General features: G+C 36.3%; 1 protein-coding gene across 1 annotated transcript in view; it reads left to right on the plus strand.

Moving 5' to 3' along the window:
• Window positions 1-16,827, plus strand: part of LOC118161537 (ubiquitin-conjugating enzyme E2 E2) — a 213,808-nt gene that overhangs the window by 10,544 nt on the left and 186,437 nt on the right. The window contains exon 3 of the mRNA XM_035317004.1: window positions 2,051-2,101. Within this exon, the coding sequence (XP_035172895.1) occupies window positions 2,051-2,101 (51 nt within the window). The remainder of the gene's footprint in view (window positions 1-2,050; window positions 2,102-16,827) is intronic.

Raw genomic sequence — 16,827 nt, forward strand, 5'->3', positions numbered from 1 at the left:
TTGGGCTTGCAGTATTACTACAATGACTTACTGCAAATGTTGATTAAGCAGCCTCTGTTTGTATCTTCACAAGAAAAAAAAAAAGATAATTATTGGTAAAATTCTACTTCCTGGAGATGTAAATATTTCAATGAATAGAATAAAATATTGAATTTGTTTCTCTCTACAGGAATAACTGGTGTTTGTATGTAGGGTTGGGGTGGAAAGGGGTTGGAAGAAAAGCTAATGTGTCTGAAAGACTGTTTTTAATCTTTTCAACTATGTTGGCTGGTCTAATAAAAGATTATTACTTCTACCTAACAATCTTGCCAATGTGTGTCCTAATTATTTCAGAATGTGAATGATAAAGAGTTGGATTTTCTGGTTCAGGCCAGTTCCTCTACTGCTTTTGGTTTGTTGATTCCTTATAGCCATAAAATCAATACATACTGGAGTAAGGGGAATTTTGATAGTGGCTGTGAGACTCCTTAGCATGTAAGATTGTACTTAGATCTTGACATTATATAGAGAATTAGTGTAAAATGCTCATTTCCATGTTATATGTGCCAGTATATGTGAATGTTTGTTTTGAGATACTTTTTTTTTCCCCTGTATTTACGTGCAAGATGGGTGGCAGTCATTTTTAACAGGATGTGTGTGTACTTCACGTCAGACCTAGTATCTTTGGTTGTGGCTTAAACACCTGTCTCAGGAATTTGAGTGGTGTTATCATTTAGGTTTTCTTTTTTAGTGTGGGGAATACAAGGAGTAGTAATCCTCTCCTGTAGTACATGAAATCTTGAGCAGGAGAAAGGGAGAAGAAAATACAGAGGGAATACTGTCTCTTTTTTCCTTCCTCCTAAATGTTTGTGGTTTTGCCCAAAAATAGCAGCCTATAAAAAGGCCTTGTGGTATAGTTTAAAGGGAGAGTGGCCATTGCAGTCCTGCATATGGCACTCTGGCAAATCTTTGGCAAATGTAAACTCCTACAAGTTCCTTTGGGAACTCAGTGAACTCCTACCATGTACACTTGCATTTCTATGGAGTGGGAGATACTGACTTTCATGGAGATGCTGGTATAAAGAAAAGGAGCCATATTGCCAGATGTGGTGCGGATTAAGAATTCAAGGGCTTGGCGTGGTAACATAAGCCTTGTAGTACCCAGAAATCCATAAGAACTGCATTGCAGTGCCTGAAAGAGGAACTCCAGTAGGGTACCAGTAACAAATGAGCACCGCTGTGTTGGCCTGCACTAGGCCAGTCCAGCCTCAGGCCTGTATCGGTGGCCAGAAGGATGTGGCCGAGCACATACTCTTAGTGGATGATGGTGAACTGGGGGGAGCAGTTGGTATGGGCAAGGGTAGGGCTGCTGCTCAGAGGGACTTAGGCAGGCTGGGTTGAAAGGGGACTCCAGAAATTTAATATCATCCTGGGCTGTGTTAACTGGAGCATAGTCAGTGGGTAGAGGGAATCAATCACCCACCTTTACTCACCACTCATTAGGCTGCATCTGCAATAACCTTTCCAGTTTTGGGCCTCCTAGTACAAAGAAAAGGAGCACATTCAGCAGCAGGGGGGCTTCGTAGCAGCTCCCCAACACCTGCCAGGAGGCTATGGAGAAGGGTGGACCAGGCTCTGTTGTGAGCAGGGGTGAGGATGACAGACAACAATGTTGTACTGATGGAGCAAAAAAACTCAACTGCACAAGAGATATCAAGCTAAATATTCTGGAGGGCAAGGCAGAGGGCTGTGAGGCATATAGACAGAGGGTAAATGGAGAAGTAAAGTGTATGAGAGCTGAGAGCCCTGACCTGTAGGAAAAACAGGGTTTTGTAGATGGCTTTGCATGGAATAACTCATCCGATATTTGAGTGCTCATTTAAAAAAAAAAAAAAAAAAGTTTGTTTTTTAGCATCTTGATCTCAAGTACTTTCGTGAAACCTTATAGCATCAGCTTTCCATTAGAAATGTTAAGAATTATTATTATTAATTGCTGTAGAAATGTTTATGAAGTTGAATGAAATATTTTGCAAAAATAAAGTCCTGATGTCTTTTTTTTCTCCTTCTCAAGAATTCAGAAAGAACTTGCAGAAATTACATTAGACCCTCCTCCCAACTGTAGGTAAGTTCACATGGATTTTTTAATTTGGAATATGTGGAATTGTGGAAAATACATAGCGGACTGGGGTAACTGTATCCACTCCTTTATGCTAATGAGCAGTTTTGGAATAAAAGATGACGAATAACGTTTGCCTACATACAAAGAATTGATGTGACATACTTCCTGGTAACAAAAGTAATGGCAAAAACTAATGAAATGCATGACGTGTTGATAGATACAAGGTAAAAATCAAATCATCTCTTATTTGAGGTATTAAATTGACAGCTTTTTTTGATTCTGTAAAATGTAATTTTTGGTGGCAGTTACTGGTGTGTTTGATTCCTTTTTCTTGCAAATTGTTAACACACTGTGAATATAATGGAGAGGGAAAAATGCTACAAGCACAAACTATCATTAATCTTCTGGCTGTGTTTCTGGTGATCAATTATGATAGTGGAAACTTCCTGAAATGAAGGCTATCATCACATATGATTCTTAATAATTACTGCTTTTTCTTTTTTTTCTTTTTTGGTGAGGTATATAGTTAATGACACTCTTAAAATCTGCTTTGAAAGGAGTAATGAGGCAGGTCTAGAAAACCTCATTGCTTTGCAGCTGGGGCAGTGTGTGGTTGTTTTCAGATGTCTGTCTGGGCCTTCTTGCCCATCGGCTTGAGAGATGGTCTGTGCAGGGCATGCATCAGGGCTGCTCAGCACTGCTTGATGGAGCCGTGCAGTGGTACTGCTGGCAGCGAGCAGTCGGGCACGGGGCAGGTGAGCAGCTCCATCCTGTCCTGCCGGCTGACTCCAGCTGATGTGGTCGCTCGCGTTTGTTCTATCGGTGTGGTAAAAAGCAAGATTGATAGAAATGGCTGATTGCACGCAGCTTTTGTAATGAATCCTAGTATGTTTCAGTATCAAATTAACTAAGCAACTGGTAGTAAAAATGACAGTTGCCTTTATTGTTTTGGTCTCCTGACAAAAGCATGTGTGAGAATATTCTAACAAGATTTGATGTGGTTGTTCTGGGTCTCAAGATGTAAGTCAAGTGGTTATGTACTAAAGCACTGCATAGCAAAGTATCCTTGCAATAATAGCATTCAAAGAGTATTTCAGTCAATTAGGATGAACAGTTCTTTGCTAGATGAAACATTTTAATAGCTAAGCTGTTCTGTCATACTTACAACTGTGTGCGAGTCCAATCGTTTCAAAGATGTTTCAAACAGCAGGCCTTTACTTAGGTGTTGATGACTGATGCCTATTAGTGGATTGATTTGCTGAGATGAATATAAAACTTCAGTCTGTTGTAGAAGAATGTATATGTCTTTGAACTGAGTCTAGAAGACTTATAGTTTTTACAGCAGTAGCATTTGTTCTGGTTTTCTGAGTCCTTCCCTTTGTAACAAAGCAGTTGTTTCATTATACAAAATACTGTTGTTTGCTGTTCTTTTGCTAGCAAATGTAAACTGAGCATTGGCTGTCTTAGTAGAAAGCCCTTTGGTGACTTGCAATTAAAAAAAAAAAAAAGAGCTGCAGATTTCCTGTTTTGCTTTGTTTTTGAATTATTTACACTAATGATAAAATAGCAATGAAATGCACTGCATGATGCTGTTTTGCAAAATCAAAAAATTGCATCTAACTTAGTGTCTGCTGTGATCCTGATAGATAACCATTAGTAACTTTACTATTAGCAAATATGTTTTATAGTCAATTCGGAATTACTTCATTTAGTTTTATGCTCTGTTGACACAGTCTAAACAGTGTTTTCATTTGAACTTCATCTATTTTCTATTATAGTTAAACATTACAAAATAAATACATCAGCCAGACATGGTTCTTTAGCATAATGAAGAAAGCCAGGCTGTAACAGAGTATCTCTTACCCTGAAGTATTGACACATACTTTTTTGTTTTTAGTAAAAGTTAGGTCATTGTTATAAGTGGTGATATCTTTTCAGTTAAGAAGTTATATTTTGTAAAAATAAGTTCCTTACAAATTAAGGGTGCTTGAAATGGTTGCAGTTCCAGCCTACCTTCACCATGTGTCCTTTTTTATTTCAGTGGGGAATTTTATATATAAAATAAATCATAATCGGGCAATAGCAATCTGATAAAGTTCCAAACTAAATGTCACCAGATATGAAGGAAAAAGTCATAATTCAAGAAGACTATCTGAATAGATTTTTAGGAACTTTTGATACTCAGGATATTGAGCTGAATTGGAACTTGGGTGGAATATTGTGAGATATGCTGCAAGACTTTCAATTAACTACAGCAAGCCAAACCTTCAGGTTTGTCTCTTTCTGGGAGGAAAAAAAAGAAAATGGAACAATTTCTGTAGTACAGTAGCATCTCTTAATGGCATGGTAGGCTACAGAGTCGATACAAGCTCCAAGGGAGTTGCAGCTTCCACTTCTGCAGCTGCTGCAATGTTAACAGTTCCCCCGCCTCATCCCCACAAAAAGAATGGCTATATAATCTTGTTTGCCTGAAAGACAAAAAAAAAAAAAAAAAAAAAAAAAAAAAAAAAAAAAAAAAAAAAAAACAACTTGCTCACATATGTGCTTTGTAGTTGGCAGATTATCACTGCTGTGACTTGCAGCATCTTTTTCCAAAACTATGGAAAGCTGTGTATTCAGGAATTCATTTAAAATCAACAACAAAAAACTATCACATTCCTCTCTAAAAGAGGATTTAATCTTATAAGAAGTCAAGGTTGCCTGTTTCCCTCAGAAATGTATTTTGTATGCTGTAGTTTGTGTTCTGGCAATAAAAGGGGTCCTATTGACAAACTTTGGATCATTCCCCAGGACTGAGAATATATAATGTCAGAAAGTGTCAGAAAGTCAGGTCAGGGGTTGTGTGGGAGTTGAGCGGTGTAATCATTGCTATTTTCAGAGGAAGGCATGTAAAATAAAGTCTGTTATACATCACGTTTTACAGAAAGAACTGGATGTTTTCTGGTATGTGTTCCCCCCTTTTGTGCAGAGCTTAATTTACTGTCAAGGAGAGTCATGAATGCTAAGCAGGTACGTTTGTATTCTAAATCAGCAGCAGTGTGACATTTTAGTTTGTCAGGAAACAATATAGCTAAATTGTAGAGATTTTGCAGTCTGCTTTTTTTTTTTTTTTTCCTTCTCACTGAAACACCACAACTTGATTGCTAAAAACGTTGCGCATCTCATACGTCGGAGTAATATAGAGTATACCTTTTCTCACAGGTGATAAAAACAAACAAACAAAAACAATCTTTCAGTATCATTTTCATATGTTGCACTGCTGGAATATGGGACTAGTTGGGAATTCCTGTAGCTAAAATAATGCCTTTTAAAACTTTCCTATATTTTGAACAGCATCTTGTCAAGGACAGCAGATTTCAGAATACACCTATTGTCAGCACTGTATACTATTTCCCTTCTTGCTGGCAAGAGAACATCTCTGTGGCAACTAATACCAATTGGTTACATGGGAAAATAATATCTGGAAAGCATTTCATGTATTTTTAGCTTCTTTCAATCTGAACTTAACAGCTGGAAACAAGGAGAGCCAGCATAAAGCGAATAGCAGCTCTCTGTGGACAATATTTGGAGCAACTGCTCAGAATTTTCCTATTAAGTCATTGTTGTTCCCCATCTTCTTATTTGTGTTTTCTTTTGATGTCCTCTGTGATAGGTGTCACCATCCTTCTCTTTTCTGTGTATTTACTGCAATTCCTGTTACGTGTATTCATTTTATTTCCTTTTCCCTGTAGCAATATGGGTGATGCTTGAGGCTCAGAAATAGACTTTAAGCAGCTGTGTAGCTTAGTGGACAAATTGACTGATACACGTTCCAAAATAATCAATTTAACACCCTGCATGTAGCTTTATCTCTTCTATTCGTTTGGAATCATTACATTAATTCATTGCTTCTTATGCTGTCTGCAAAACTGACAAATAACCAACATATCTGACCCTCGTATTTCAGCTCTGAAAGCCAATCACATTGAAAAGATTGCTAAAATGTAGTTCTTCTTGGGGTGATGTAGAGAGGAGTCAAGTGGAGCGGGAAAATTATTTGACTTGGTTTAGGGGGAGAGGTCAGCGTGCCTCATCCATGCCTCTTGTGCTATTAATGACTACATTAAAGCTGACATTCCTGTTCAATATTGCTCTGGCTCTGTTTTTGTTAAAATGGTGAGGCCATGATCTTCACAACCCTAAGGATTATGTGAATCCCGTCAATCTAAGTTCTTCTCTTGGGGCCATTTGTTTAAACTCTTGCCTCGTAGTACTTTAAAGCTAAGGAAATGGCACATGTCAGGAGCAGAAAACACACGTTAGCACAATTTCATAGGAAGACCAGAGGGAAAGGACTGGCAGCATTGCTCCCCAGGCAGAGTGGTAGAAACGCGAGGAGTTAGAGCAGCAGGTACAGTCACTATCTGTCATGCTACCCTGGCATACCCAATTCTCCTTCCATACCTCTTGCTCAAGAAGATGTTCCCCTCTTCCCCATGTGCATACACCCATCTCAAGCATGGATGGATTGCTTTACAATGTGAGCAAAGAGATGCCTTACTGTTTTTTAATTTGGTTTTGTTTGTTTTAGATTTTGTGCTCATGACATCAATTACTTCTGGTAGCCAAATTCAAGTGGGGAAAAAAAAATCCCTCAAGATGTAGCAGCTTGTATCTCTATTTTAAATTAAACTGCTCTCAGTGACTTTGATTGTTTTAGTTAAGGATGCATCAGTTTGTTGCCATAGGCACATGACTATGATGCATGTGATGCTAATGTGTGAGCAAGATGAAAACTGGAATAAGGAATGCTTTCTTTGAACATTTTTCTTCACAAGCATTTCCAGCTTCCTTGGCATGAATCTGGACTCTATTCCTGTTACGTTACATTGCCCATGGAGTTTACGTTCTGCATATATAGGCGTACTTTGATCTGCAGCTAATTTTCTATAACCTTTTAGAGTAAGTGTGACACAAAACTATATATAACTTCTCCTGGCTGGACCTCTTCAGAATTTATAGCAAATAACCAAAATTAATCAAAAAGATGAGCCTCAGAGCAGTGATGTTAATGCACAGGATCCCATTGTTTTAAATCTATGACGTATCAACATTCATTTGAGGGTAAAAGAATGAATGTAAAACCTTTTTGAGTGCACATTGCAACTGCTTTATTTAATGTTGATTCCCTTTCTGCTTCAAAAGCAGCAAGGAACATGTCCTAAGAACAAATAAATTGATGATTGCACTGGGATTATATTTTATAATAGCAACTATATTATATTTTATCACTTGAGTTTTCTTGCCTGATTTTTTTATAACTATTATTTTGGATTTATTACCTTGATATCTTGAAGTACCTTGGATGAAAAGGGTCAAGTTACATTTTAATATATAATCTTTTAATTCCTTTAGCTATTTGCTTTTAGGACAATGCAGGAAAGTGTCAGTTGTGCCTTAAGGTCTGAAATATGCAGCTCTACTAAAACATGTTTTAAAAAAAATATCTGGTTTTGGTTGTTGAAATGACCTTTTGATGGAGTATTGTTCTTGAAGTATCTGTTATTAAAAAATAATGCATGCATGTTTCTCTTTGTGGGTTTTCCATGTTGTCAAGATGTGCTGTACTTAAATATCTAAAATATAGCTGATGTTTCTTAGTGATCTGATATCTTGGAAAATGTATGTTTGAGATGAAAAAGTACTAGACTGTACTGTGCTGGCCACTGGCCTTCCCTTTCATAGGTGTAAGATAGCAAAGAAACAAATTACATATTTTTAAATTTAATAAACTGAAGTTTGAATCTCCGCTTGAGTCATTTTCTTCTTGCTGTAGAGGAGGCGTTTTTAGGATTGACTAGATGCAGCCCTCAAAAGCTGCAAGATCCGTTGCAGGCATTGGTGGCTAGAAACCCAAGCAACTGTTAATGAAGACCAGTGGGGAGAGAGGGGGGGCGGGGAGAGCAGTAAAGGGATCCTGCCACTGGCTGCTTGCCAGAACCAGCAACTTCACTCACCCATGACAAAACAAGGAACAGGCTGACAGCACCCATGGGTACCTCCTGGTGTAACAATACCACTGTATTATTCCCACCAATTCTGCTAGTTTTCCAATTGTGACCCCTTCTCTCCTAGAAAGAAAAGAGAAAACTGTATTAGCAAAGAATGAAAATACTTCAGCAGGCATTGTTAGTGTATATTTGGAAGAACAAGGGGATGCCATAACTTATTCCCTGGAACAGTTGAGCCAGAAGTATGGGTGGAGATTTGGATGTAATGAGGGGTCATGATGATTGCCCATTGCTTGAAGCAGAAAAAGGCATGCAAGTGCCCAGAAATAAGTTTATAGGGAATATGGAAGGATCTGTGGATCCTTGGTATTTGTAGTGTGCTTTGTGTACAAGATAATTAAAGTTCTACTTTAAACCAAAGTACAGGGAAGGTGGAGTGGATGATTATGTCAAGGGTCAAATAAAATAAAACAAAAAACACTCTAACATTTATGGTGCAGAAAATTCTGAACAGAGAAATTTTTCTTCCAGTGGGTTTATATCTGGTTCAGCTTGTCTTTGTAAGCTACCCTGTTAGGAAGTGTAACAAGGACAGTCCTCAGTGCTTTCTGGTTCAGATTTTTTCAGACTACCTTCCATAGACATTTCTTTTGGTCTCTTATTTACCTAAAGAAAAGCTTTTCCTGCCATTCTGAACGTGGTTTATAACATAAAAATGATATTGTGTTCATATGTTTTTGTAATCTCTTCAATACAGCCATCATAAAACACCAAAAACCAACGTCTCCCCACCAAAACCTAAAATAAGTGTGTCAAATAAACAGTCATTGCTTGCCAGCAAGGGAAACAAAACCATGTTGGCTGAGACTTTGCCTTGTTGTCAGGAGACTTTGTAAAGAAGTAGTTATATTTGTAGCTTTTAAATTCAGTTAGCTATTTCTGTGGTGCTTTTTTTCTATTTTTTTTTCTAAATATAGTCTAGTGTTTTGTATGAAAACCACATAAGAGTCAATTTCTTTGCAGAAATTTGGTAGAGCAGAGTTATTTGAAAGTGACTGTAGTAAGTATTGTTGCACTGAACAAGCAGTTACTTACATTTTATAATAATCATGTAAGAAACATGCTTTTATTAGCAACTCATTACCCTTTAGTAAATTACTCATTATTGAATAAATGGGGGAAATGGAAGGTACTTTGTCTGTTGGTTAGGACTGACAGCATTACTGATAATGAAGTATTTGTTTCCTTAAATAAATGGCACAATCTCAGAAGCGCTGAATGCTGTTGAGTTCAGTATGCCCACATTTGATCAGAATTTGAATTCTGATCTTTAAAGTAATACTGTAAAAATAATTCCTTTTTAAGAAAACTTTAAAAAGGCATGTAAAAAAGTCATGTTATTTCCTGGATGCCATTGTGTATCTTTTATGTCTGCCAAAGAAAAACTACTGATTTTTTTTTCCCCCTTGGGAATATTAATAAATAAATAACTAAATAAATCTTTCTCAGTTTCAACACCACAATTCTGCAGCTTTTTAACAGCTGCTAACTTACATACTTTATTCTTTCATCTCTTTGCTTGTTTTGTTTGTTTATTTTTACATAGGCATGACAGTCTAAGGCAATGCTGTAATTTGTCTTTTATTCTTGATATACGCTAAATGTTTACAGATTTACAATTCATAGTCTAATGAAATAGTTTTCCAAAATCTCCTAGCAGGCAAGCTGCAGTTTAAGAATAAAAAGTCATGAACTAATAACAGAGTATGCTTTACAGCCTTTCGGAAACAAACTATGAAATTGATCTGGGTGCTGTTTTCTTGGTGTGCAATAAAACTTATTTATGCTGTAGTTACACATTTGCAGCTTTGTTACAAGCTTTTTGGGGTATCTAATTGGCTACAGCTTTGAATCATATCATAACACATGCCAAATGTTGCTAATTACAATTAAGATATCTACTTGAAATAATCTTTGTTTTCATTTTCTCTGACAATTTATTTTTTTCACTTATTTACATGCCTTTAATTTTTCATTTTAACAGTTCTTGCAGCACTTTAATTTATTTTTGTTTCAAAGCTGTGGAATTGGATTAAACAGGGTTTTTTAAACACTTCCATGTTGCTTGGAAAGAAGCCAGTTACTGTGTATCGGCTTAATAGAAACCATGCTTAGCAGCGCCTCACATATGGCAGCTCGTGTTTGTGTGGTAAGGCATTATGTATTTTAAATATTACCTTTTATATGATAGTCAAATTTATGCCAGAATCTGAAGTTTCCTCTGATTAATGTTAACAAAAATAGCAGAGAGCCAACTGTTTCTGTTTTTTACAGAGAAATATGTAATTAAATACATGATTTACTATCTGCTGTGCACAAAAGCCGTATTTATGTGGCCTTTATTAACTTAAGATGCATACAGTGCCTCGAGAAGGCTATAGGTGAGTGATAATATGCTTTCTCGATGTTTGTAGCCTTTTAATGCTGTAAATATTGTGGAGGCTGAGATGGTGATTCTCTAGCTAAGACTAAAATAGAAGGGTTTGTACCTAATTTAGGAGATTGAGTTATATTTGAAGAATAGGCTGTCTGCTGTTACAGCAATTACTCTTTGAGCACCACCTGACACAGCTGACATCAGCTTGCATCTTTCATGTTTATTTTTTAAGTTTAAAGCTTAGCATAACAGTTATGAAACCTGGACCTTAGTACAGCCTTTATGAAATTTAGAGCTTTTAAAAGCATTTGTTCTGAATTGCCTGAATGTAGATGGTCGTCTTATATAAAATCCAGTAGCGTCTCTTCATACGGAAATATGTTTATCTGAAAATGATGATATTATTCAGTGGAGAAATAGCCAAAAATTTCATTCTTTAGAAATTATTGCATTCCTTTTAGTATAGGTCCACTTTTGTGAGAGTAGGGCTTTTTATATCTTCAAGATTAGATGATATTCAATTTAACTTTTGTTGGGGAGTCATTGACAGTAATGACCACTGAAAATTTACATTCTGAATTTATGAAAGGTGATTATCCTTCTTATTATAATTTTAAAACTGCCAAAGAAAATTCTTTTTTTCCTATGACACCAGGGCTGTATTTAATACATCTGTCATAATTACATGGGTAATGCATAAAAACATGTAGTAACAAATTAGATTTATTTTACATTTTACCGTGTTCTAATTCAAAAATGACAAAATAAATGTTTTATTACACTAATTTGTGATTAGTCTGCTAACAAGTAAGAAGGCAGTGTCTAAGACTTTATACTACTGAGCAAAAGAGAGATTTTTGAGTCCTGTTTTACCATAGACATGATCCAGAGAACTTAAAAATGCTGTGCACATATTATTTGGTACCTTGGGTAGCCTACATAAGATAAATAAATATATGTATTACCTGTAAAATTAGGTGTGTTATAACCCTTCAAAATTGTATGGATAGCATACGAGTAATGCATTTAATTTCAGAGAAGTTTATGAATGAAATATTAGATGTCTGCCTAGCACGGAATTTCAGATTTCTTGATTATAAATAACTGCTGGTTAGGCTCATGGCTGTGGTATTTAGGCTAGGGTTGCAAACCTGAAAAAAAAAAAAATCAGTTTCAAATGTGGGGCTTGCAGCCAGAGCAGCTTCACAGGAAAGCCGGTTTCAGAATTATTAAGGTTAATGCAGCGCTAGTTGGTGTAGTAACAGAAAGTAACAGCGGGTGGGATTTGCTAAAGTTTCTAGGTTAAGCCATTGGCTGGAGTTAACTGGACTTAATCGTTGCACAGAAATTTTGCTGAAGTCTCCAGTGTGAAAATGGACTGTTCCCCTTATTTCAGATTTTGCTGGGTAGCTTGAAACAAGTGGCGTTCTTGATTGAATTGCTTTATAGAAGCATGTCTGGCCTCTGACTATTGGACAGGCATTAGCATTGATCCATGTTATACTGGGATAAGTTCACTTTTCTGCAGCAAGCATCGTAGGAAACATCCTGGCTTGCTCATTCACAATTCTTTGTGGGAGTGTGGGCACTGTTATCTCCCACCCAGGAGGAGTGACTTTGGCTCAGTCAGCAACACACCTGCTTGCACCTAATCTGCCACAGTGCTTGCTGAAAATGATCTCCTGGGGTCACTTTGTGCCGAAGGTTCTAAGAGCATGTTGTTCATCTTGCCTCTCTTTCCTGAGGTTCTTGGATAAAGTCTGCTATAATTTGGCTCAAAGATAGTAGCTATCTCTAGGGGGGAGGAAAAAAAAAATAAAATAAAACAAACACCAACACCTTCTTGGCCCCCAGTTAGCTGTTTGTCTTAATTATTTGTGTTCTGTTGCAAATAAAATAAGACCTGTCTATGAAATATTTGTGAAAGAGAGCTTGCTTCGCTACCATATCTTATTCACAGGGATGTCCTGCCGGTAGCAGTGAGAGCAGTAAAACACTTTGACACACAGTGCGTGCATTACAGAAATGAAGTGTCATATCAAAAATGGCTGTAAACATTTTCACAGTCCCTTGTCATTGCAAGTTGGAAGGTGGGAAATTTTTAGAGAGGATGACACAATTTTCTTCCTTCCTTCCAAGTCTGGGGTGCCTAGAAGGGAAGAAGCATCTATATAATGAGGCATCGCACTGGGCTGTTGTGGACAAAGCTACTGGAATCTGTCTATATGGGTATACCTTTCACAGTCTGATCTGGCATTAACTGAATTGTAGGTCTTCTGATTTGTAAGCTGTAGTTTTGAACAAAAAGATCAGGTGATCAACGCTATCGTTGGGAAGGGAAACTGTCTAGCTGATAGGCATCACATTCTCAACTTGAAAATCTTATATGGGTCTGGAATTACTGTATTGTAAATCAGATTTAAGTTCATGATTCAAGTCTAATGACCTATTGCATTACAAACCTCCCTGAGAGATACTTAATTAATAATGTATATTAACTGTGAGTGTTATGGCCTACATGTATGGCATACATTTTCAGGTAGCCACAAACACAGCCTCAGAAGCCCACAGTGCGAGGGCTCTAGGATGACGCATTTCTAAACTGTTCTGCAACAACCTGCTTTGCTCCTTGCTGAACACAAATAGCTGAGGGATGACAGCTATCTCAGTTTCAGTAGAATTTTTATGATTTATATGATAATGATAATTCTATTCAGCTGCCAGTACAGAGCACTTTGCAGACTGATATCAAGGTTAATTGTCACTTTGAGAAGAAGTGAAGCACAGTCTGCCAACCTGATGCTCTGCTCAGCTGAGAAAGATAATTGTTATTCAAGTAGTATTTAAATGAGCTCAAATGCTGATAAATACACAACCAAAATATTTTATTTTTTTTCCTCTAATGTTCATTCACCGTGCTAGAGAATGAGGTCATCACTGTGTATAAATATCACTAATGGACACCGTAGTAAAAACATGTTGAGTATTTACAGAACTACAAGGAGTGGGTTTCCCCCAGTGTGGGCTGTGGGGAAATACTTTAAACTAGAGTTCCTCTTGTCAACGCATCCTAATTCTTTTATGTCTGTGGTTGCTTTTTGCAGCTATACTGTTACCTTATATATGGCTCCTTACGCACTGTGACTTGACCTTACCAAGGCATCTGAGAGGTCATAATTTGTGCTGTGCCTTGCAAGTTGTTAGTGTTACTCCATGTATCTCATGCTGATTTGAGCTTTTTTTTGTTTGTTTGTTTAAAAAAATATTTATTTATTTATTATTTAGGCCTTGGTAGCTATGCAACTTTCTAAGGGATCACCTGTATAAAACAGCATAGTCCAATGTCCCAGAGAGCCACAAGGCTGTCCTGAAATTTGGCACTGGCAACGTTCAATTTACATAACCCTTTCTGCCTTAGGGTGTTCCAAATGAAGATTTTACCACATAGCTTTTCTTCTTTTCATAATATTTTAATTTAATAGAATGCATACGCTTTGTTCCACCTGCTGTCCCCCTGGAGGATTTTTTTTTCATGTGCTGTTTAAAAATTATTAGCTGCAGGGGTCTTTTAGCCTTGAGAATTGCTAATACATTTTTGTGCAGCTGTAGCTGTATCTAGATACTGGTGTTCCTTCTTGCACTGCAAAACTGACTTTACCCTTATTCGCATGGGTACTCTCAGGTTTCTGATCAGTGATTTACTTGTTTTCACTAATATTTCAATGAAGTGAGTTCTGTTCCTTTTTTTTTTTTAAAAAAAAAAAAAAAAAGTGTTAATTTGATGCTATTTTTGTAGTAAATTTGTAACTGGTATAACTCTACTAGACAGACTATATTGTAAACATATGTGTAACTTCTACAAAGCACATTAAAATGATAGAATAGTTACTTTAAATACTTCAAAAAGTACAGATAAAATGAAGTTATGCTGGCAATTTTTTGCCATGACTATCTGTGGATTCATGGCTAAGGTGTTTGCATACTACTTGTACTTACGAGTCAGTCATTACTTACTGGTGACTGGAGACTGCTTTCTTCTTAACTTAATTCTGTCATTTAATATGCATTATAGTCTTATGGTTAAGAAACAAATTCTGAAATGGTTTCTTTTCACTCCTAAACACTTGCATTCGTTTTTGTAACATTTTTAAATTCTGTATGGCTTAGTAGCTTTCCACATGACTAATGAAGATTTTAACAAAATGGAAAAGGGCCAACTTGTAATTGTTAGTGCAGTGGCATAATCAGCCATACATGGCTTGTTTGTTATAGCTCAGCAATAGAACAATGTTTCAAAGAGAAAACATGCAGAGATGATTAGTAAGTACCACAATGATGTGAGACTGTCCAACTGCAGAAGTGCTCTTGTTGGGTTATTCATATGAATACTTAAGTATATGCTTACATTTTTCTTATCATAATGGACACTGTTAATGTCTAATTTTAGTAGCCGTTTATACTAAGTTACTAAGAAGAAATAAATGATTATTTTTTTTTGCTTGGATAAATGGATGTGTTGCAGACATGCAACACATGCCATCTGGTAGTTTGTACAAAATATCAAACTGAGTAGAGGTTACTTTATGCAAATATGAAAAGGTGATAAATATCTGTCAGGAGGACAGTTACTTTTAAACAACTAAATGTTTATCAGACATTTATCAAAAATATAGATAAGTAACTTCAGTTTTTATGTCGTTGGCGATTACCAAGGCTACAAAACAGGCATCTCTTCTTACTGTGCATTGTCTGAAATAAAGAAATGGAATCAGAAATAGCAATATGGTGTGATAAGTAATGGAAAGACTCAATTGCATGATACTTGTTGTTATTACTTTTGACTCTATTTTGCACAATTTATTACAAGCAAGCCTTCAACCAACCAACCGCCAACAACAAAAAACACAAAACCCAAAGCACAGCCAGGAAGGAAGTACCAAAACTGATACTGAGAGTTTAACCAAGAATCCAAACATACTGATTCTTAAAACTGTGCCATTGCTTGGTCACTTGAATAAGTTTAAAACTTCTTGTATTTCACTTTTAGAAATTTCATTCTCCTCCAAGAATTTCCAGTGACTTTGTGTCCTGCATTAAGGTAGCATTCTGCCAGCAATTCCTCCTGCCTTTCTCTCAGTTGTAGAAAGTGGTCAGTGACTTGAGAATTCAATATCAAATACAGAATGCTTGTACAGTGAATAGAAAAGGTACATTTGATGCTTATCTGTGGAGAGTCAATATATTAGTGTTAATTTTTCAAGAATAGATGCTGCTCAGTCCTAAAATTTCCATGGAGTTTAGAGTTTGATTTTGCTTGCTATTTCACTTATCTGCTTGGTTTGCAAGCCTTATGCTATTTTCTTCCAGCTTCTGTTACATGTTTTTATCCCTTTCATACAGTGACTTGATTCATCGGCTTTATCTAAATATGCAAGCCATGCAAGTTGATGAATTGGTTGAATTAGTTTTAAACTGTTTTTAATTAAAAAGTGTCCAGATAGATTTTTGAGTTCTTTTGTTTCTGTCTTATTTAGCATTATATTAAGTCTATTGATTTTAAACTGAATCAATGTAAACCTTGTTTCTAAATGTTCCTGCAGCTTTTTGACTGGTTTAGCTAAAAATAGTCTTAAATCATGTGTTTTCTTGAACTGTGCAAATTTATGCATAGGAGAGCCTTCATGTAGATGCCAGTTTTGCTATTTTCTCCTTAATTCTTCCTGAAGAGAAAAATAAAAAGTTAGAAACTAAGTAATATGCTGGAGAAACGTCAACTAATCATAGTTAACTTCTATGTCCTTACAACTGTTATTGGTTTCAATGATTTTATTTGCTGGGAGCATTATTTTACCACAAAAGATACTTTTTGATGGCAAGCGTAATATGTGTCATACAACTTGATTTTTTTTTTTTTTTTGATGGAATCCGCTTTACGGTTTTCATTATAATTATAATGTAAATCATTTTGTTGAAAAGTATGAATATTCCAGCATTTTTGGACTGAACAATCATTTAAAAACCTAAAGATCTGTCTATATAATTTCATGGTTTTTTTTTGATTGAAACAATTAGGGTGACATGCAGCTTACAAATTGACCGTGTAGTGGCTGGTTCACATTCTGTGAGTTTTGCTTTATTTCGTATATAAACACGTTCATTGCATATTTTGCTGTTGTTGCACCATACTGTGCAGTGTTTCTTGTTTGACCTGAGTGCAGCTTGTGTTTGTGGATAACGAATTGAAACTAAAGGATGTACTTAAAGAAACTGTGAAATGAATGTGCAAATCTTTTGCCCTTTTT

The sequence above is a fragment of the Oxyura jamaicensis genome, chromosome 2 (assembly GCF_011077185.1).
Source record: "Oxyura jamaicensis isolate SHBP4307 breed ruddy duck chromosome 2, BPBGC_Ojam_1.0, whole genome shotgun sequence".
In the NCBI taxonomy this organism is placed as follows: domain Eukaryota; kingdom Metazoa; phylum Chordata; class Aves; order Anseriformes; family Anatidae; genus Oxyura; species Oxyura jamaicensis.